Genomic DNA, 21,553 nt, shown 5'->3' with positions numbered 1-21,553 from the left:
GTTTTTTGTAATGCTTGACTCTTTTCAGAAATGATTATAAGAAAATGTGCTCAACATTTCTGTTAATACTACCATTGGATATTTGATCAAGATAATTTGGTTTCCATTTGTTTGTTAAGATTATTTAATATCAGATGCTTCATTTTTGAGAAGGCTTGGATCCAAAGCAGTTCGCAGTTACCGGTATTTCTGTTGGTGCAAAGGGGGCCTACTTGTTTCTCCATCTGGCAGTAGCATTGGCCTTTTGGGGAATGGAAAGCACTGCAGTATTTGTTTGGGGGGTGTGTGTGTGTGATGGTGGAATCAGCAACTTTCCCACACCACGCACATAAAATAGTGCTTTTTTTCCTAATGCACTGAGGTGGTTTGACTCAAAGTCCATGTAAATTGTGCCTGTTAGATATTGGGTGATATCTAACAGTCATACTCAAGGGAGACTCTGAGTATGACTTCGTTGGATGTTGCCCATTGTTCTTGTATTAAATATGTTAGAACTATGCAGTATACATACATTACTAGTGATTTATTGAAGCTTGGTAATCAGGGCTAGAGAAAGGTTACAGAATTGTGTAAAATTATTGTAGTCTTTCAGCTGAAAACTGAAATGTCACAATTGCATCATCTTGTATACTCAACTTTATTGTACAGCTTGTAAAGACTTACACCTAATTTAATACTACTGAGTTCTTATTTCTTAACTTAGATGCTTGAGGGCCTTATATATATTTTTAGGACACAGTTCAAAGAATCTTGTTAGCCATGTTAAAAGCTTGATTCTCCACAGTAACTTCTTAGACCTGTGCTGTTCCCATGAGTTTGGGGACAGGTTTCATTAGTGCTGTGGAGGCTACTTCCAGAAGCCCAGCTGTGTGTAGAGTTCACCCTCCAGCTCTTTGAATCTGGGCCTTATTTTTAAATGAATGTTTACTACCTCACATTGGGGGTGGGGGGGATAGCCAATGTGTTAATTATACTCAGAGTTGACTTATGTCCACTGATTTTGACAGGTCCATTATGAATATAACTTGGTTGGATATCACCTATTGGTTTTGGGATTTTTTTTTTTATTAAAAAGAAGCACAAAATCATGAAATGGTACTTTTCACACAGATTTTTTTCTGAAGAGAATGTGATGTGGACAACTAAAAGTTTATGAAACGTTGTTTTGCATTTTGTGACAGCTTAACAATTTGTATTTTTAAAAATAATTTACTTGCAAGCATACTTTATTTTGTAGTCACTGTTGATGTTTTAACAACAGCTTTAAAACATTGCTTGTAACCAAACAGCTTTGTTTGTGCCTTGTTCATGTTTTTGTTAATCCAGATTTTAATAAAAATTAATATATCTTACTCAATGTTTTGTTCATTTTTCAGTAACATTGGGGATGTAAAAAGTTGATTGTCCATAAAATATTAGTTTACATGCTGGAAAATAAAGGGCATACAAGCAGTTCATTTTATAATTTTATGTTGAATTTTTTTTGCTTGCATGTGACAGGTCATCCTGTAGAGTAGGAGCGAATTCTCAGCTTTCTCTGTGCTAGGTTTGAATTTAAATCTAGGGATTTATGAAACTGAAATCATTGCATTTTAGGGTCTCATCTCTACAAAAGAGAACCACGTTTGCTGCCAAACTTTCCCTCTTACTGCTTTTACGACAGGAGCGTTTGCACCTAAGAACATAGCAAAGCATCAGCTCTTGAAATCTTGAACCACAGTTGTTTTGCAAACCCTTCTTTCAGTGACATGTAGAAAATTACCCAAGGGCCAACATTTGTGCCATTCTAATAATGTAACTTTATAGAATAGCCCTAGGCTAGCTATTGAACCTCCAGTGTTTAAGCATACAGTGGTGCCTCGCAAGACGAAATTAATTCGTTTCGCGAGTGCTGTCGTATAGTGGAAATTTCGTCTTGCGAAGCACGGTCGGAGGAAGCGTAGTTTGATGGGGGGGATTGCAAAACGTTTTCGTTTTGCGAGTCACGGCCATAGGGAAATTCGTCTTGCAAGTCACCCATTTTGTTAGCGAATGCCTGTCTAGCGAGTTTTTCGTCTAGCGAGGTACCAAATCAAAATAAAGATGGAGTAGCATACACTTCTTTTTTCTTTCACCTATGTATAATATTTTCAGTTTCTGCATGCTGGCAGGAGACAATATTGCTGAATACAAAAGGGAAATATGTTGTCCAAAAAGTTGAAGGTATTTCTCCATGACACTGAAACAAAGTTACCAGTGTTTCCCCCCCTAAAGTTTGAACACAACCTGGGGAGTAGGGGGAACAGAATCCTTGCAAAGTTTGTGGAAGTTCCTTCTTTCCCTGCAATAAACCAGCTCCTTGTAGAAAAGACCCCCTTGCCCAGATGGCATGAATTGGCTAGTCATTTCCCAGAGCTGTCCACTCTTGGCTTGAGCCAGTTGCGCATTGTCTTCAGGGCCAGATTTAGGTTTGATGAGGCCCTAAGCTACTGAAGGTAATGGGGCCCTTTAAATGTTCAGTTGTCCTTTGTCAACAACAAATTGTCGCTGTTTTTGTGTTGAATATATGCTATATGGTAATTTATGGAACTAATAGGTATCTAAAGCTATTTGCACATAACAAAATATGTATTTTATCAAATTAATTGTTGAACTGAAATACAATTACCGGTAAGTATATTAATAGTGGGGGGGGGGAGGAGATGGGGGCCCTAAGCTATACAGTAGCTTGTTTAGTTTATACGTAAATCCGGCACCGATTATCTTCCAGGCACTCTTTCATTTCCACCCACTTTTGACACGGCAGCAACTTGCAAAAGAGACCCCGCTCTTCAAATCCTCATTTTAGGATTTCCTAGTCATGTTGGATCTTTGAGAAAGTTCCAGTCGAATTTTGTGGGATATTTTTTCTTTTTCTTGGAAAGTATGCTTTTGATGAAGGCGGAGAACCAACCAGGCACTCCTTTCTAGACCCGGCTGCAGTTACATTCGCACGAGGACGTGCGCCCTCCTTCCGTGTATTTAAAAAAAAAAAAAAAGCCTTTGCGGGGAAACGGAAATTTTATTATTAAAAAGGGAAGCCGAGGCCACCCGTTGCCGGGCGTTTCGAGAGGCCGCCGCCAGGGGGCGCTTCGCTTCGTGAGTTTGCACAGCGGCTGTGTGGCTAGCTCTCCATTTCGGGCCGAGGGAGAGGGAAGGCCTGGGGCGCTTCCAGAGCCTCGCGGAAGCCGCCTCATTTCCCGAAGGCCTACGAAGGTTTGCCGCCGCCGCCGCCGCCGTCCTCCTCCTCCCATCCTTGGAGCTGCTTCATTGGCCGAGAGAGAGAGAGAGAAGGCGGGAAAGGACGGGGAGGCCTGTAAACAACGGCGGCGGCGGCCGCGCGTCTCCCACGGGGCCGCCTAAACTTGTCGGGGCTGAAGCAGAAGACGCGGCGGCGGCGAGCCAAGGTTCCTCATGTCGCCGCTCGAGATATATCGCGGCTCCTGTGGGAATCATTGCTGAGGGGGCGGATCCTGTCCTGGTTTTCGGTCTAGCGGGGGGGGGGGGTCTTGCCAGGGCTTAATCTGATCCCCGGAACATGTTTTCAGTGTTAGGGCTCAGGCGAGGAAGCACGTGAGGTGATTTAAAAAGAGTGAAATCTTTCGTCTTGATTGCTTGGCTTTCATTAGTTTTCCTCGCCATTTGAGGGAGAGAGAAGGATGAATAAGGCTCAGGGTGGGCACCAGCCCTTGGAGCCGCCTGGTTTAATGGTTAGAGCTGACGCTCATCATCTTAGTGGTGCCCCCTTGTGCTTTGTTCTTTTTTATTTGCACCTTGAGATGCCCTATCCAAGGGATTGTTTGGAAATGTTATTTAATTTCTGGGTAGTCCTCTAAATAGATTATAGATGTTGGTAGCTCCAGATCCAATGGGGCAGATCAGGACCGGTATTTATTTACAAATATTTATATGCTGCTGTTTCATAAAAAGTATCAAAGCGGTTTGCAACAGAAATACATAAAACTGTACAGTAAAAACCATATTTAAAAGTTAGAAACGGAGCAGACATGTAAAACGTAGGGTTTAGGTCGGGACCACTGGTCCTGTTAGCTAGGGATGATGGGAGTTGTAGTCCCAAAACATCTGGACAGTTTGCCTATGCCTACTTTAGGGACACTGCCCTTCGTGCAAAGAGCTGTTGAAGAACTGGGAAGGATAGGTTAATACATGTCTCTGTGTCCGTGTTTTTCATATTATGTCCTATGGGAAAGAGTGCGCTGGTGGGAGGCCCAGCACCACATCCCACAAGATGTACCGTATTTACTCGAGTCTAATGTACCATCGAATCTAATGGGCACCTCAGTTTTCAGAACCTTGAAACAAAAAAAAAAGTATTTCCTGATGAATGTACAGTTAATGTGCCGTTGAATCTATTGTGCACCTTAATTTTCACAGTGTAATTTGGCCCCAAAAGATGAGCATTGGATTTGAGTAAATGCAGTAGGTTTGTCAGCAGGTGTGTCAACATTTGAATTGGCCTTGTTTCTTTTTTAATTGAAGGACTTCCTAGGTGCCAAAGGATCACCTCCCTACTTCATGTGCCCAGTACTTAGTTTTTAAAAACCCACAGTGCGATTGCCATGCACATTAACAAAACATTTTTCAAGGCTTTAATTGAGTGGAAGCGATTGCAAGGCTTTGTTTTTGGATGAAAGAAGGTGCATGTGCATGTATCTTTTGGATATAAAACATTGGTCTCATCCGTGGACAGCTGTTAAGGAATAATAAGTGCTAGGATGAGCCTTTGTGGTTTTAAAATATTTTGCTGTTGTTTTTTGCTCACTTCTAGAAATCTTTTGATCTGGCAGTTGGATTGTGTTACTCAAATATGGACAGGAATCCTTCACCACCTTCCAGCAATGACGAGGAGGAGGACGTCGTTCCTGGGGATTCTATTAGAAATACAGTTTACAGCAAACACTGGTTTTTCAGTGTCCTTACAAAACTAATTGAGGTATGCTGCATACGCATGAAACCACTCATGGCTAAACTGGATGTGAGGGCAACAAATAATATGTTTGAATTGTACAATGTCTAGTTTTAGAAGCTTTTAAAATGAATGTGTATATTTGTGAAAAATATGTCTTCTATAAAACATATACTGTATAAAACAGCAGGTAAAAATAGATGGGAATAAGCCCTGTCTAAGTAAATGCTTGATTTCTTGCATCTGCAGGGAGTTGCACTAGATGATATTTGAGGTCCATTACAACCAATGGTGGCTGATGTCAATTGGAACTGTGAAATGTGTATTCTAAGGCTGCAGTCCTATTTGTATTTGCTTGGAATTAAGTCATGTTAATTGGAATTAAGTCATGCGGGAGGCAGTGAAAGACAGGCGTGCCTGGCGTGCTCTGGTCCATGGGGTCACGAAGAGTCGGAAATGACTGAACAACAACAAAGTCATGTTGACATCAGTGAGACTTGTCTTTGAGTAAAGATGGGTGGACTGAGGTGGGCAGGTGATAATTTAAAATTTGCCATGCTGGTGCAAATGCAAAGTGAAATTAAATTAAAATCTTGTTGGATTTATGCTTTATTTGTGCTATCTATAATGAATAACATAATTGATGATTTCTGGTGATAAACTTATTGCTCACACTCAGGCCACTGAAACAGTAGTGTATTGAGGTAATGCTTCATATTTGGGTAGAAGTTGTGCAGTGCAGTTGTGCAGTATTTGGGAGAAAAGTTGTGCAGTGCAGACCAATGTGTGTTTGAGCAGACCAATGGCTTATTGTGCTACTTTGATTCCTTTGTCAGTATGTTGTTCTTTTTTTGGAAGGTTGTTAGCTCTAAGGAAGATGAATCTGAGTTAAACAATGTTGAAGAACAAGTGGAGCTCGATGAAGATCTGGAAAATGACATTTGTAAAGTATGGGACATGTCAATGGATAAGGTATGTTTTTAGTGATTTGGTATTCTGTTATTTGGATATTTTTAGAGGAGGTTATCTGTAAATATTTGCAGATATGTATTTTGTTTTATTCTATGTTTAATTTTAGCTTTATTGTAAACAACTTCATTTTTATAGTAAGATATCTATAAATTAATAAAATAAAATAAGTATATTCTATAAAGGATTGCAATTATCTGGGAGACGTCTGGTTTCTGTTCCTTACATACTTTAGTGTCCAGTAAGCTTGTCAAAGAAGAATCATGCATAGCTATTGTTGGCTAGGAACAGTGTTGCTAAAATGTGTAAGTTGTGAAACTCTGTTGTTTTGTGCTATCTGTTAGCACTCTTCTTGAGCAAAATCCAGTGTTAGTCAAGCTCAGAGTAGCCCATTAAAATCTGTTGACCTGTTCTGAGTGTGACTAACACTGGATATTCACTCATTGTATATTGTCTTGGAAGGTTTTTCCCTGCCCTAATTTTATTTAAATGTGAGATGAATGATGAGTACCTTCTGAAATATCAATTTACTGTAGCTGGTCAAGTTGCATATCATGAGAGTTTCTTGTGTGTGGAAAAACTGCTGTCCATCACAGAGCTCTTAGGAATTGTGGGAATAATCTGGGCCAGCTCAGCAAAATACATAGGACCTTATTGGCTTTCTTACCAATTTCTTAATATCTTGTATTAATTTAAGAAGCAATTGGGTATTTTATATTAATGGATATATGCCACTAATCATTAACTTCAGTGTAGGAGGGACTAAAATGACAAGTGTTAATGCACTGAAAAAATAATAACTGACAAGATAGCTACTTGGGTATGTGTAGTGGCCATCTGAATCTGAATGAAAGACTGCCTTACTTTTCAAAGTGAACTGAATTTCATTTCTCATGTAATCATCCACTGACAATAACCATTCTTGTTTTCAGGATGTTGCTTTATTTCTACAAGAGTTTAATGCCCCTGATATATTTTTGGGTGTCTTTGCCAAGTCCAAGAGTCCTCGGCTTACTGTAAGTCATCTCTTGACTCTGTACCCTGTTTATTAATAATGCATTGTGCTTTTTGGATGCGATCCATATGCCTTATGTAGGCAGGTGTAGATGAATGGCAAAATAGAAAAGAATTGGTATTCAGCTCTACCAGTAGACAAGCCAATACAGAATCAAGGCCTATTTCTCAATTTCCAACAGGTTTTGTTCTTAGTGACAGTTCTGCACAATATTATGATAAAACCTGATTCCTCTTAACTTGATAATATGGCAGTCGTCCTAATGTAGCTCCCAATAAAATTAAAAGTATAGCTTCATAAGCAGTGCTACCAAATCCTTGGGGAGGGGGGTTTACATTGGCTTTTGACTTCTTAAATTAGGGGAACCCAGTGCTTCAAAAGCTGGGATAATTAGAAGTTTCCTGTAGTCATAGGACTGTGGGGTTGTAAGGGTAATGATGGATCATCTAGTCTGGTTTCCCTCCTAGATTGGCTCTTTGATTCAGATGCTCATTCCTCCAAAATTGTTTTTAAAAACTTCTAAGTAAGGAGTTGAATAGGCTGCATTGGCAGCTTGTGTCACTCACTGCTGAATTGCTCTAGTAATTCAGCTGCACTTACTGCTGGAAGGTAAGAGACCTGGCTATTTTTATTCATGTGTCAGGGTGCAGTCATGTCTCAAGCAGCATCACACTTATGGGAACACAAGCGAACAGCAGAGAACCTGCACAAGCAACGCTGACACCAAACTGTACATATATTAAGTAAAATAGAAACATTGTCACTCGACCCCACCCCCACCCATCTTTCCCCCCTCCACCTCTTTCCCCCTTTTCTTCCTAATGTCTCAACAAATGAAACTGATTTGTAAAAATGTTACATGGAAAAAAATACAAGAGAGAGACATTGCACATACTTTGGTAAATCAAGAAAATCTTTAATAAAAATACATTAAAAAATGGGTTAACTTCTGAATAGATGTGCATAGTATCGCACTGTCAGCGTATTGTGGCTTAGCTTGTTCCAATGCACTGTATGTGGAACTGCCAAGGAAGATGGTTCAGAAACTTCATGTGGCATGGAAAGCAGTTGCCCAACTATTGACAGGCATTAATTGGCATAGCCATATCACACATGCAATGAAACAATTGGATCGGCTTCACATTTCTTTCCATGTCCAACTCAGGATATGTATTTTAACCTTCAAAGCTTAAATAGTATAGTACCTGGTTCTTTCAGGGAGAACCTCCTTCTGCATAAACTTCTCTACAGTTTTGGATTAGTCTACGATGCTAGAATGGCTTTAACACCATGTGGGTAATCTTTGGTTTGTAGCACTGGAGCTCTAGATATTTATCCATCTAGTGCTTTGGGAATAGCCCCCCTTTTTGTTATCTTTGCATTTTTCTACCGTGTCTGTTGGATTTGTTCCTGGTATTTTGATACATATTTATTTTTAGTTATATGCTTTTTTGTTTTGCTTTTGTACATTCCTTTGGAAGTGCAACTTGAAAAGCAGAATGCAGTATTCATCAATCAATCAATCAATCAATACATTTGGACTTGGGAATAACTTTTATTTAATACTTACCCTCCTATATTTAAAAAGTTATAGCATGAATTATGTCATATTTACTGGAAAGGATGAACTACTGTTGACTCCTTTTTCTGTAACCATCTTCTAAGCACTTTCAAATTAGAATGAAACACAATTCTTCAAGGGGAAACACTTGCTGCCAATTCCCCCCCTCTTTTTTACACTTATAAGTCTGTTTCTCAGCAATGATTGGCTTATAGTTAAAATCCACAGAGCAGTGCATTATAATTTGAGAAATGCTGGTGTGTGGAGGCAGTCTCTTTTGGCCTCTGGGAGTTGATGATGCAGTGCAGCTTCTTGCCTCCAGGAGGAAGGAAATAGGAAGAGGAGGTGCAGATGGATTTGGGAGCTGGCTGATGACAAAGATTCTGGCTCACAAAAGCAGAACTTCCATTGATCTGCTGTGTTCTGGCCCTGACAGTATACATTTCTCTCTCACACACACAGAGAGTAACACACAGTGTTACTGTGCAAATAACTTTATTCTTATTTGGGAATACTTAATTGGTCCATGTTCTTCCAAAATATCTTGGAGCACCTGAATCTAGTCACTGCCAAAGAAGAAGACATGGCTAAATATTGCTCTGCTGTGAGCCTGTATGGCTGCTGAAGACCAAGCAAGGGTCAAAAGCGCATCTGTCCTATTCCTTGAATCTATTTGTCTTCTGCTACAATCTTTCCCTCCATTCTTTTTCTCCTTAAGTACTTTATGCTGACTGTAGGCAAGCTCTACTTTATGTGCTTAACCCCACTATATTGGCATTTCAGGAAATCTGTGTGGGAATACTGGGCAATATGGCCTGTTGCCAAGACATATGCCTGTCCATTAGTAAACATGAGAACCTTGGGTAAGTAGTATGCTTTGTTCTTGGTTTCTCAGTGTTTTTGAAACTGTAAATGTTTCAACTCTTAATTGTTGTTGAAGTAGTAGACAGGCACATGTACTAGACATGCTCTTTATAGAGTAGGGGGAAACAGATTCAAGATACTAACATTTGTAAGACTGGACAAGAGGGTGACTGGTAATAAGGGCAAGCAGGAGTTAGATTACTGTAAGTTTTTGACTTCACTACAGAAAAAGGTTTAGTGAGATGAGTGTCATTGATGTGGCAGGAGTCAGAGTCAAAGCATAAGAGTTATGGAGTAAATGTAAGAAAAGGAACTGATAGAATGAGACCTGGTTTTCTATGCATTTGTGTGGGGAGGGCAGAAGGATGGTGAGGGAGAGCTTGGAGGTATTGAAAGTGTGTCTGAAAGAATGGAATGTCTGAAATGTAACAGTTTGAAGGAGAACAGGAGGGAGCGTGGGAAAGAGCATAAAATTTGTATATTTCAAATTGTACTATGCACAGTCCTTTTCCAATAGAGGTTTTGCAGCAGCTTCTAACTTCTCTGTAGTTACACTTCCTCTTTTTGTACTTTTATTACACAAATTTAAAGGAGTGAATGGTTCACCAACTGCAATTTGAGAGATAGGTCACTGGAGAAGCATGTGCTTTGCTTACAGAAGGTCCTAGGTTTGACCCTTGGCACCTCAAGATGGAACTACCCCATTCTGAAAGCCTGGAGAGCCATTACCTATCAGTCTAGACAGTACTGAGCTAGACAGATGAATGGTCTGATTCCTGTATAAGGCAGTGTCATGCGTTTCTTGCAAACACTCTGGCAATGACCTTATCACTGCTGTTCTACAATTAGCATATTGCTGGTACTGTGGACTTGTGAAGTAGTAGCAAGGCTATTCCTGTCCATGTACAATTTTTCCTTTTTAATTTGTTAGTGAATGCCGTTGGCAAAGGGTCACACAGGAAAATTGTATAGAATCAAGAACTTTCAGAGTTGTAGACTAGTGCCCTTTATGACTGATCGTCCCAGCTTTATAGTAATATGTGTCTCACTTCATCTTATACTTGGATAAAGAAATTCCTCCCAGCTTTCTTGTTCTTTATTCTTGCAGCTATAAATACTAGGGATGTATATTTAGGAGATGGTGGCATGTGGTGGTGTATGTCTGGACAAAATTTCAGGAAAATGTATGGGAAATTGATCCTCGCTACCTCCTCATTTTCAGTCTGTTGTCATTTTCTCAGACAGATGGTGCTGCAGCGTTTAAGTGATTCCGATTCCCCTACTCTCCTCGAAACAAGCAGGTAAGCTATTTTGTCAGTAACTAAAATAGCATAAACTACCCCTAAGAATTGAGTTGTAGTGCATGTAAATAAAATATTAGCAGGTGTGCTTAATTTCATGAATGAAGGCTTCAATCCTACATATACTTACTTGGAAGCAAGTGCTATTGAATACAATAGGCCTTATTTTCAGGCTTCCAAATTCTTTGTTTTCAACCTAAAATCACATTTAACTGATACCAGTATCCCAGATTCCAATTTTTATTGTAACTCTGATAGACATTCCTCATTTACACATATGGAGTTAAAATTAATGGTACAATCCTATTACTGTCTACTGAGAAGCAAGTGCCATTGACTTCAAGTGGACTTACTTCCAAGATTGCAGCCCAAATATTGGATTTCTTTTTAAAGTGTGATTAAGTGTGATTTTCCCCCTTTAGGTTGTTGCTAACTTGCCTCTGCCACTCTGAGGTGGCCAATATTTGGGTGGAAAGAATTCAACGAAGTCCATCAGTGTATGACTGTGTATGTTTCATCATGTCCAGTTCAACAAATGGTATGTTATAAATTAATCTGAATATTGCTCCTATCAGGCCACTTTTTGTTTCCTTATGAAAAGGCTAGCATGTTTCAAATAACTCGTTTATCAATTGAATGTTTTTATATTTCTTAAGAAAAATGTTCCAGGCATTTTAACTGAGGTATATCAATAACTGTTTAACTCTTTTTGGTGAATTCTTCTGAATGCATTGTAATCATAACCAGCACAGCTGTCTCCTTCCTGCTCATGATTGTAAGAGGGGACCCAATTCCGTCTGGCAAGCTGCAGTGTGTATGTGGATGAAACAATCTTCGTGCTACTTTAAATACAGCCTTTGGGTGGAATTCCATGTTGCGCTATGACAGAAGTTCCATTCCCCTCAAGCATTGCAGTTTTCCAGATGGAATGATTCCCCCCCCCCTTGTGTTGTTCTGGGTGGTTTTTTGCACAAGTGGAAGTGGTTAAGTCCTCAAGGAGCTTACACTGTCATAATAACAGATATAACCAAAAGAAGCCAGACCAAAAAAAATATTGAAACTGTTTTCTTTGTGTTGTTTTCTAAGAAGTGAGCAAGAGTAAATTTTATTTTATTAGTTCATCAATATATAAATGAGATTTGATCTTTGTTACAGTGGAGTTGCTAGTGAAAATAGGTGAGGTGGTCGACAAGTTGTTTGACTTGGATGAAGAATTAATGTTAAACTGGATTAAGAAAGGTTCTTGCCAGTCAGTGGAGCAGCCTGCAGATGATTCTCCAGATGAGCTTCCAAATTTCAAAATTGTACCTTGCCTGCTTGAAGCTGTAAAACAAATCTGGTATGTATATGCCCATATATGAATGCATGTGATATTGGAGCTACTTATTTACATTTTTATCCCACACTTGGCAGCATACATAGTTTCCCTTCTCCCCATTTTATCCCACTAGACCAATGTTACCCAATGAGACTCATTGATTAGGGGATTTGAACCAAATCTCACAAGTTTTAGTGGCTTTTGGGTATATGTGTACCATTTCATGGGTGCCCAAAATTTATTTTTTAAAAAATCCACACATGACCTACTTGCCAAAGCGATAGGAAGACTGTACCAAGGGTACTCATATTTATAAGAGGTCTGTGCCTCTGTCTGCCTGCACGTAGGCTTTTTCCTTATGGAGAAAGTCTGTTCAAGTAAGCAGGGAACAAGTGTACACACCTGAACAAAAATAGCTTGTTCAAACTATTACTGGAAATGAAAACTCAAAGAACAACTTGAGTTTAGCCACTATAAGAGTAATTGACTGAGAACTGAGGTAGAAATAATGTTTTTTTAAAAAAAATCACTTTACATAGGCATACAGATTTCTTGATGGTAATAGTTCTAAACATAATTTGTAATTCTTTTCTACAGCACAGATAAAAGTTCAGAAGGGCTTGATGTTTATATGCATATCCTACAGCTGCTCACCACAGTGGATGAAGGCGTTCAAGCTATTGGTAGGATGCTTCAATTGCACTTTATTGTAACAAATTTGAATAATTCTTTGGTAGACGTTTTCTTCAAGTTGCATGAGATATTTCTTTTTTCCATTCTGAAGTACAGACTCCTGGTAATGGAAAAGAAACTTGGACTTTGCTGTATGACCTGTTTTGTCATGAACTCTGCCAGCCAGATGATCCACCATTTGTTGTTCAGGAACAGAAGACAGTCTTGGCTTCTACTTTGTCTGTGTTATCAGCCATCTTTGCTTCACAGACTATATATAGACACAGACACGAATATATCAAGATGGAGAAAAGCAAGTGTATTTTCTTACTTACCACAAGAGCTAATATTTTAGGGATGCTAAGGTTTTTATAGAAAACAATGGCAGTCTGGAGTTGTGGTATAGGTCACAGGTGATGGGGAATGAGAAAAAGTATATGTTCATCTAGGCAAATGTCTGTGTAGACCATAGTTGTGTGACTCCCTAGTACGGGGAAATTTGCTGCGGTGGCTGGACCCTCTCCCCTTGTAGTGTCTTATATTCCTTAGTTGGGGAATAATTCTTTCAATCCTTGGAATGCTCATTATTTTCATTATAATAAAGTATGTAGAGACACATTCCATTTTTCATTAAAGCTTTTGCATTTCAAAACCTTTAATTGCTCTGTTGCTTAGGGCAGATTACCAAAAATGCTAGTTCATATGTCCATAAAGTTTTTCCTTGTTTTACCTGTCAGATATGCCTCTGATTGATAGCCTGATTAGAGTCTTGCAGAACATGGATGAATGTGGGAAGAGATCTGTAGAAAACTCCAACAAACCCAAGTCAGAGGAGGCCGAGAAGTTGGGAACAGCTGAGGAGGATTTTCATTTTAAAATCTTGAAGGACATCTGTTGTGAACTACTGTCGAATGTGCTTCAGGAACTTTCTAAGGTAACAGTCATATGAACCTGTAGATTCACATGCTTTTTGGTCTCTGCTCTGGTTTTATCACTAGTGCAGTGATGCCCACGATCATCTTTTATATGGGTTACAGCGTTCATTTTGAAATGTTTTCCAGGGTATGGTAAATAACCCCTTGATCACCTGGGCTCCATGTGTGCATTGTCATCATGTGGAGCTTTTCATGGGAGCATGTTAATTTGTTGTTGTCATCTTGCATTTGAACTGCATTATTAGCATTTTATTATTATTTTATACAGTACTATATGAGCATTGTTCATTCAGTTGGATAGCAACAAAATTCTACACACACACACACACACACACACACACACAATACTATATGAACTAATACTATTTTGGTGCTTCTAGGAAAACATACTGGAGGGGCTCAAGCAAAGCCATCTAAATGAACAGAAATGTTCCTGTGCGTTTAAAAACCTTCTCCCGTTGTATTCTTCTCCGGTATGTATAACCTCTGAAAATAAGCAAAAAAATCTGTTGCCCCCAGTAGGTAAATGCAACCCTCAGGCCAAAGAAGGTTAGCCATACTGGATTTAAATAATCCTTTTGAGTTGTTCATTAATCTTATTCAAGATGCATGCTAAATAGATTGGCAATTCCTGTGGTTCACCTGACTCATCTTGTTGACACTTGTATTTTATTTTACACAGGTAGAGAATTTTCTTGAAGTGCTGAATGAAGCTGATCAGGTCCTTGCTGACAACTTAAGAAAAGCATTCCCAAGCTTGAGACTTCAGGCATAGGAGCATATTAATTGCATTTTTTTACAGGAAGATTTGGAATCATTCATTCTTGTTTTAAGAAAGCAGCATGTGAATAATAAAGAAGCGTGCGTTATTTCTGAAACATCTTTGCAAGGAAACTCAGATGAACACCTTCATAAAACAAGAATGGAAGTGGTGGAGAATGGCATACAACACAGACTTTAGGAGAACTTGTTTCCCATCTGCAATTCTAAGTACTTTACTTGACGGGGAGTGCAAGCACAGTTTTATTTGTTAGTAGCCATTGAGGTTGTTTGTCTCAACCTAATTGACAAAAATAATTGAAGATGCTTCGTTTATTTTGAAACAGTTTGTATGTATTTTTTAAAAGTTAACTGTTGGGTCTGTGCGTTTTCCGCAGCGGAAGCTTGAAAGGCGGAAAACATGGCTGCCTTGGCGATGGCCACCAAGGGCTCAGGCTGGGTTTTCTGTCTCTTTGCTGGCGTAAGGAAGGGCGCTGTTTCCTCTGGTGCAGTTGCATCATGGAGATGGGGGTGTAGTTCATACAGTGAACAGTTGTCCAGTAAGGCAGACATGCCTGTGTCAGTGGACAAATTCCTATAAGGAGCCTCCTAAAAAGTGTGTCTTATGTGGTGTTCTGCCAAATGCAGGGGTTCTTTTCAAGGATATCAGGACAAATAAACCAAGCAGGTAGAAGGTGAACCAAAATACCTTTATTGAAGAAAAACATATATACCCAAATCAACATGTCCCCAATCTGCTCCCAGGAGCCCCTCAAATGGGTAGCGAGGACACACAGACCTGGGTCTGTGACAAGGTTTCCACTCCCATCCCAAATGCCTGCCTTTTATAGGGAACTTGATCTTAATTAGCGACACCTGTGGTCAAACATCCAGGCTTTCCTTCCTTAAAGTGAACACCCACATATCAATACGTTAAGTTTGGGGCGGGGCCAGGACATGGGGAGAACTCCAAGACATGCCACTCTATCTCCCCGTGACAATATCTTCCGGATTGTTTCACATACATGTGGGGTAACTGTTGACTACAAAAATGTACAGCTTTTATCACAGTTTATTTCGCCACACACTGGTCACATCTTTGGAAGGCATATAACACTAACAGGCTTATGTGCGAAGAAACAGCGAGAGGTTAAGAGCCCACAAATGGGTTTTATGTCGGTTATATTTAAGGACCTAACATTCCTCAGCGACCCTAAAGTATGTTGTATCAAATATCCAGAATGAATTGTGTTAACTGTACTTAATAAAACTGATTTTGTAACTGATTAGTACTCATTCTTGGTACATCCTTAAAAAACAAACCACTCACAAAGGTTTGCCATGTGAATGGCAGAATGCTTCTCCTCTGTCCTAATAATCATGCCATTCTTTAAATGGCTGTCATTTTGTATGCAAGGTGGAAAACATGCGGTCAAAATGATTTTTTTTTAAAAAAGTTAACTGTTAATGGTAATACCAATTACAAAAGAAATAATGAATAACTGAATTCCTATATGGTTGTCATGCTCTGTTTTCTCCTTGCTACAATGCCTGTTTTAGACATCATTGCATTTCGTTATCATAGTAGTAGTAAAGCAGTGCATTGCTTTTAAGCAGGTCAGACACTGAACAATTAATTAAATGCCATTATTGATGCATAACATGCTCTTTTTATAGCAATGGTGGTGATGAAATAATAAATGGTCACTTGTAATTGTGGCTTTCTTGTGCAATTGTAGCACTCCAAATTGCATGTTTGAAATGTACACATGTTCTGAAAAATATGCTCCTGCCTTGTATGTTGTGGATTTCAGGGGGTACATGGTAATTTTTTCAGGTGTGCCTGTTATGTGCAGCTGTGATGTATTCTAACAAGATGCTGTAGATTGAAGCTAGAGGTTCATACAGGAAAAGCATACAATTATTATTGGGCTTCAGTCCAGACCATGCTTCAGAGTTGCTGTAGTTACTATAAACAAAACAAGCTGACAATATTTAGGGTAGGTATCTTTATATCCCACAATGCACATAGGATGCAATCTATAGAATCCAAAGGCAGTAGTATACTGATTTCAACAAAGCAAGACTAGTAATTTAATTATGAAGCTTGAAGTTTGTATTTTATCTATTTACCTTAAAGATTTCCAAAGAATTTTATCCTGTGTTTTCTACCAATCATGATTTGAAAATCATGTGAAAATCAAGACTCAGCTGGGAAGGAATGTTGCTTTCTTTACCTGAGGTCAGAATCATTTCTCCATGATAGATGCAATTTCTCAAATAACTGACATACCACGGAAGCAATAGGAAGATTACAGAAGAAAAATCATTTTGGTTGCAGCTTTACAATTCTGCATACAGGTCATGTCAGATAGAATTTTCACTGGTTCCGATCTGACAGGGTGTATGCTAAGTAAATCTGACATGGTATAATTTTGTTTGGAATAATGGTCTTTGGAAAGAAGATTCCCTTTAGAGAAATGGAGTTACTTTGCTCTTAGGATGTTAGCAATATGTTGTTATCTGCATAGAAACATTCTAAACTAAATAATAATGTGGATATTTAAAGTAGCCTTTATATATAACCTACAGAAACAATAAATCACACGGAGTACTCTGTATTAGATGAAACAAGGCCTGCTCAAGGGTGAGCACAGCAACTCTTCTTGGAAGAACTTGCCCTTATGAGGCAGTTGTGGAGGCTGAAAATTCCTGGCTTCCTATTGCTGCCTAAATCTCCCCCTGGTCCTTCCCAAGCAATCTGAGACTACACCCACACGTCTGTCTCTACTCTGTCCTCTTCATATCTCTTCTGATCCAGGGAGGCGGGGAGCTTGTTGCGTTAGGAGGAGGAGAAAGCATGGCTTCTTCACCTGACCTCTGCCTCTTGGCTTCCCTTCTCTCATTCAGATTCTGATTCACAGACTCCCTGCTCACTAAACCTTGTTACCTCTTCAGCTTCATACTCTCCCAGTCTTCTCCCTTGGATCACTCATCACCAATCCCCTGGATCTGAGCTTTCTTCCCTTGGAGGTTCGCCAGCTGGTGCCTACTACAATTCCTCTGTGTCCTACCGGTCCATGACATTACCTCACTTGCTGGCTACCCTTGACTGGCAGCATTTCTCCAGAGTGTCAGGCAGGAGGTCTTTCCTAAATTTGCTACATCTGGCCTTTTTTTTTTTTTTGAGAAGATTGAACCTCAGACCTTTCTGTGTTCAAGACCTATGTTCAACTGAACTAATTCCTTCCCCCATCTCCTTGTTGGGGGGGGGTGTCTCATGATTTGGAGCAGTGTTTCTCAGAAATGTACCGCCAGCTGTTGTTGGACAACAACTCCCATCAACCCTAGCTAGCAGGACCAGTGGTCAGGGATGATGGAAGTTGTAGTTCAACAACAGCCAGGGGCCCAAGTATCTCGGGTGAAAATGTATATTCAGACCCAATTCTAAAGCATGTTTTCCTTTCCTTTCAGTTGGAATTGGACCTGGCCCTGCTGGGTGGGTTAATGTCAAGTCATTTTTTCCACCTTCATTGGGGGCAAGGCACAGACCTCCTGAAGCACACTTAAATGTTCTCCAACCCTGTGGAGGTATTGAGGAAAGTTGAGTGCATTTTAATTCATGCAGAGAAAGCATTGGGGGTGGAGGGAGAGGAAGAGGGAGGCCTACGTGACAGTTTAATGGTGCCACAGAGAAGGCTATTGGGCATAACATCATGGTGCTGCAGAGCTGTTTTAAATATTTTCACCCAGCTGTTCTCTTAAGGCGGGGATGGGGAACCTCTGACCCACAGGCCAAACGTGGCCTGCCAGTTTTTCCCATTTGGCCCAACCCACCTGCCAAATTTGCCCCTTGGAGCTGAAAAGGTTCCCCACTCACTGGAATTTTAAATTTTTAGTTGGTTTATTAAGAATCCCAAGATAGAGAAAATCTCTTGCAGCGAAGTGGAGTGTAACATGATACAGACTGCCCTTTAATTTGGGTCCTGAGCTTGTATCAATATTATTTTGGTTGTCATGCAGTGTATTTTCAACAGCATGTGTAGAGGAGAAGTAGTACATTTTACAGGCCATCTGCTGTCCCTCCTCAAAGGGGGAATATTTGTCAATTAATTAATTCATAAAAAAATATATTTCCTGGTCTGCTGTCCAAACACAATTTCCCTATCTACCGTCAATAGGGTGGTAATGAAATGCCCAAGAACGTCTGTACATACTTTTTATGTTACTCTACATCACGGATGCAGCCTTGTGTGAAATCTTCAATAGGCAATGACGTCAAAGACGGCAATGATGATAAACTGTCTCTATCTTTTAAAATCATGCTTATTTTAAGAACTTTCCATATTGCATTTCATTTATCACCATGGAATCATTCAGGAGCAACTTTATGATAAATTCTAAAGAGTCATTGTCTCTTGACAGTAGGATGGAAACACTGGTCTAGGAATTTTTGATCCATTTCTAAAAGATGTTTCACGTATGCAAATCAATGGCAAGTCATTGAGTTAGGCAGTCGGAGTCTGTGTACACCAGGGGTCAGCAAACTTTTTCAGCAGGGGGCCGGTCTACTGTCCCTCAGACCTTTTTTGGGGGGGTCAGACTACATTTTTTGGGGGGGGGGGATGATGCAAGAGCAGCATGAGCCCCGGTGGCTGCTTATCTGTGTCTTGAGAGCGGTAGGGGCTGGCGGTGGTGGGGGGGACAATGAGCGGTGCATGAAATGGCTCCAGAGAGGGGCTGCTTAAAATGGCTGCTCGAGCGCCGCTGCTGCTGCTGGCACCAAAAAAGCTCAGCCCCCTTCTTCCTCTAGGCAGGGTGGGGGAGAAGACAGGAGGAGGGAGGGAGGAAGCGCCGGCGCTGTGTGAGGCAGAGGGAGGGAGAGGGAAAGAACGTGCATGCTGGTGATCCACGCGACAATTTTCAGACCATCCATGGGCCAGATCCAGAAGGCAATTGGGCCTGATCCGGCCCACAGACCTTAGCTTGCCTACCCATGGTGTACATTATATTCATGCATTGGGAAGCCGTTTCTCTAGTTGAAGAAGCACATGGCACTGGGCCTATGTTGTTTACATGTCTTGACCTTGGCTGCTGCTTTTCGGATCACCATATCCATGATTTTGCCGCCAGAGAAAACCAGCACCAATGGCTGGGAGAACAGTTGTTCCCTCTCCAAGATTTCATGTCAGTCTTCTTGGAAACGGTTACAAGTGTCATTTATGGAAACCTGGCGCAGTGTTGATGCAACCCTCAATGCACCCTCGAAGAGATTGAACTTTTGTTTAGACTCTGAAAGTACACATTCAGAGAAACATGTCAGATGCTACATAGCCCGATGTTGATTTCCCTTCGATGGGGGAAAAAGCTGCAGAGAGCTTTCATAATATTATTAGCTTGGCTGTTCTGGTTCTGGGGTTTACTCAGATTTGAAAGAAGTGGAGTTAATTAAAATTAAACAAAGACCTTCTGTCCCTGCCTGGTTGGGTTCCTTTCCTCTTTCTCTGAGATGACAAAGAAGCTATAAATATAGGGAGCCCTGCTTTGTGTTGTCCTGTCAGGCAAGAGTAATTAAGGAAGCATGACGTCCAGGTGCAGTGTGCTCAATGGATGGCTGGGGAGGAAATGGGACATGTTAAGATTGGCTCAGTGAATCTCCAAGCACACATGAAATAGTGACAGGTTGTAAAGATGGGGAAGACGGTACCGGTTTAGGTAGCATCCACTTGGCAGTGTCATACTGCTTTGGACAATACCCTCCCCCAATTGGCCTACTGTAACAAAAAGCTCAAATCTGTTTCTCTTGAGATCTGTTGGTACATTACTGTTTGTTTGTTTGTGTGTGTGTGTGTGTGCACGCGCACCTACAAAACATAAAACACAATGGTAACTAGCAAGTTACTAACACATTCCCCATGGGCATTCTAATAGGTTATTGAATTTCCTGTTCAAAAATGGCATGCACCCACAGCCAATTTTTAAAGCCTTCCCAAGTTCAAGCAGTAGTTTGGACAGGAATTCAGCACCAGTATGACCATGATCAGAGGCGTACTTAGGATCCCTTGCACACTTGGCAAGGAGTTGTTTCATTGCTTTCCCTCCCTCCATCCTTGTGCCCTTGGCAAAGAGATAAATCTGCACCTCCCAAGCTGGGAGAAACCATGAACCAGAAACTTTTAAAAATGGCTTTTCATCGCCTTTTGCACTCCACACTAGTGACTTCCGCCATGACCATTGGGGTCTGATCTGCTCTGCTCCTCCCCTTCTGTCATTCTGTCCATCTGCTTTCCTTCCTCCCTTCCTCCTGTTCACTGCTTTCTCTTCTGCCTCCTCCTCCTGCAAATCTCACCTGCTTTCTCCAACTTTCTTCTCTCTAAGCCTCACTGGGTCATCTGCTCACACTTCTGTAGGGCTGCTGCGACAGCCCACACCAGGAGCCAAATTCCTCCACTGAGGTGCCCAGAAGAGCCAGCCACTCAGAGCAACAGAGGAGCGGCCCAGGAACGTGTAGATGGGCAGGTGAGCTCCTAACCACTGAGCCAGTGGCGTGTGATTTTAGCACACCCACCCACGCCTGCGTCCTTGGCAGGGCCAACTCATGATGCCGTCTTTGATCTCTAGGTTGCCTCCATGGATTATCTTTTGCAAATACAGTAATGCACAGGGTCTCTGTGACATCAGATTTTGCTCACGCTATGCTGAACGGAAAAGCAGAATACCCCTAATTAGCTGCATGGATTATATTACGTGTCACATTTGAAAAAGCTTTGCTTTGATGCTGTCTAATGGTTTGTCCCATTTCAAAGCCTGCCTAACTCTTATGACAAGTTAAACAGAACAAGTGAACATCTGTTGCGAGAAGGCTGCAAGATGAATGGAAGAAACCTGAGATTTCACAAAATTGCAAAATGACAGTTTGTAAAAAAAACAACCAAAAAAAACAAACAAACCAAAGAAGCCCTCACTCTGAGCTTTGTCAATGTAGCATGAGACTATCTTCCCTTTTCTCTCATGCTGATGTATAAAGCTGCATCTGAGTATCAGTGGTAAAACCATTTTCTCATACCTAGAAGTAGTATTTGGCTTTATTTACAAATGAGCTATTTCTAGATATTACATTGCACAGAGTAATAATGTTAGTAAGGCTGCAATCCTAACAATGTTTACTCAGAAGTAAGTGCAGTTCAGCTATATTGGGCTGCCCACCAGGTAGG

General features: G+C 40.6%; 2 protein-coding genes across 3 annotated transcripts; both read left to right on the top strand.

The window, feature by feature from the left end:
- Window positions 1–3,308: 3,308 nt before the first annotated feature.
- On the top strand, window positions 3,309–14,542 carry SAAL1 (serum amyloid A like 1). Of its 2 annotated transcripts, none has more exons than XM_033153992.1 (13): window positions 3,309–3,425; window positions 4,808–4,972; window positions 5,804–5,917; window positions 6,847–6,930; window positions 9,274–9,353; window positions 10,596–10,655; window positions 11,078–11,193; window positions 11,811–11,994; window positions 12,571–12,656; window positions 12,758–12,958; window positions 13,383–13,579; window positions 13,961–14,053; window positions 14,263–14,541. In XM_033153992.1, exons 2-13 carry the CDS (start codon window positions 4,847–4,849, stop codon window positions 14,353–14,355), a joined length of 1,434 nt encoding a protein of 477 aa, XP_033009883.1. In that variant the 5' UTR covers window positions 3,309–3,425; window positions 4,808–4,846; the 3' UTR covers window positions 14,356–14,541. The 2 variants fall into 2 exon arrangements, with proteins under 2 accessions (XP_033009883.1, XP_033009889.1); XM_033153998.1 differs by having other exon boundaries at window positions 3,334–3,425; window positions 4,827–4,972; window positions 14,263–14,542.
- A 157-nt stretch (window positions 14,543–14,699) lies between these two features.
- Window positions 14,700–15,625, top strand: LOC117049266 (28S ribosomal protein S18c, mitochondrial-like). The gene is given in 3 exon segments (XM_033154007.1): window positions 14,700–14,928; window positions 14,930–14,964; window positions 15,365–15,625. Coding segments are annotated over 3 exon segments (423 nt in total). The 5' UTR covers window positions 14,700–14,760; the 3' UTR covers window positions 15,585–15,625.
- The last annotated feature ends 5,928 nt before the right edge of the window (window positions 15,626–21,553 follow it).

The sequence above is a fragment of the Lacerta agilis genome, chromosome 1 (assembly GCF_009819535.1).
Source record: "Lacerta agilis isolate rLacAgi1 chromosome 1, rLacAgi1.pri, whole genome shotgun sequence".
NCBI classification, from domain to species: domain Eukaryota; kingdom Metazoa; phylum Chordata; class Lepidosauria; order Squamata; family Lacertidae; genus Lacerta; species Lacerta agilis.
The sequence above is the reverse complement of the archived record's forward strand: the minus strand, read 5'-3'. Positions and strand labels throughout refer to the sequence as shown.

Bases quoted from the DNA above. Each gene is read 5' to 3' on its own strand.
- SAAL1 (XM_033153998.1), top strand. From the start codon at position 4,847: ATGGACAGGAATCCTTCACCACCTTCCAGCAATGACGAGGAGGAGGAC. The intron at 12,657-12,757 runs GTAGGATGCTTC...TCCATTCTGAAG, and splicing joins TGAAGGCGTTCAAGCTATTG to TACAGACTCCTGGTAATGGA. The intron at 12,959-13,382 runs GCAAGTGTATTT...TTTACCTGTCAG, and splicing joins ATATATCAAGATGGAGAAAA to ATATGCCTCTGATTGATAGC.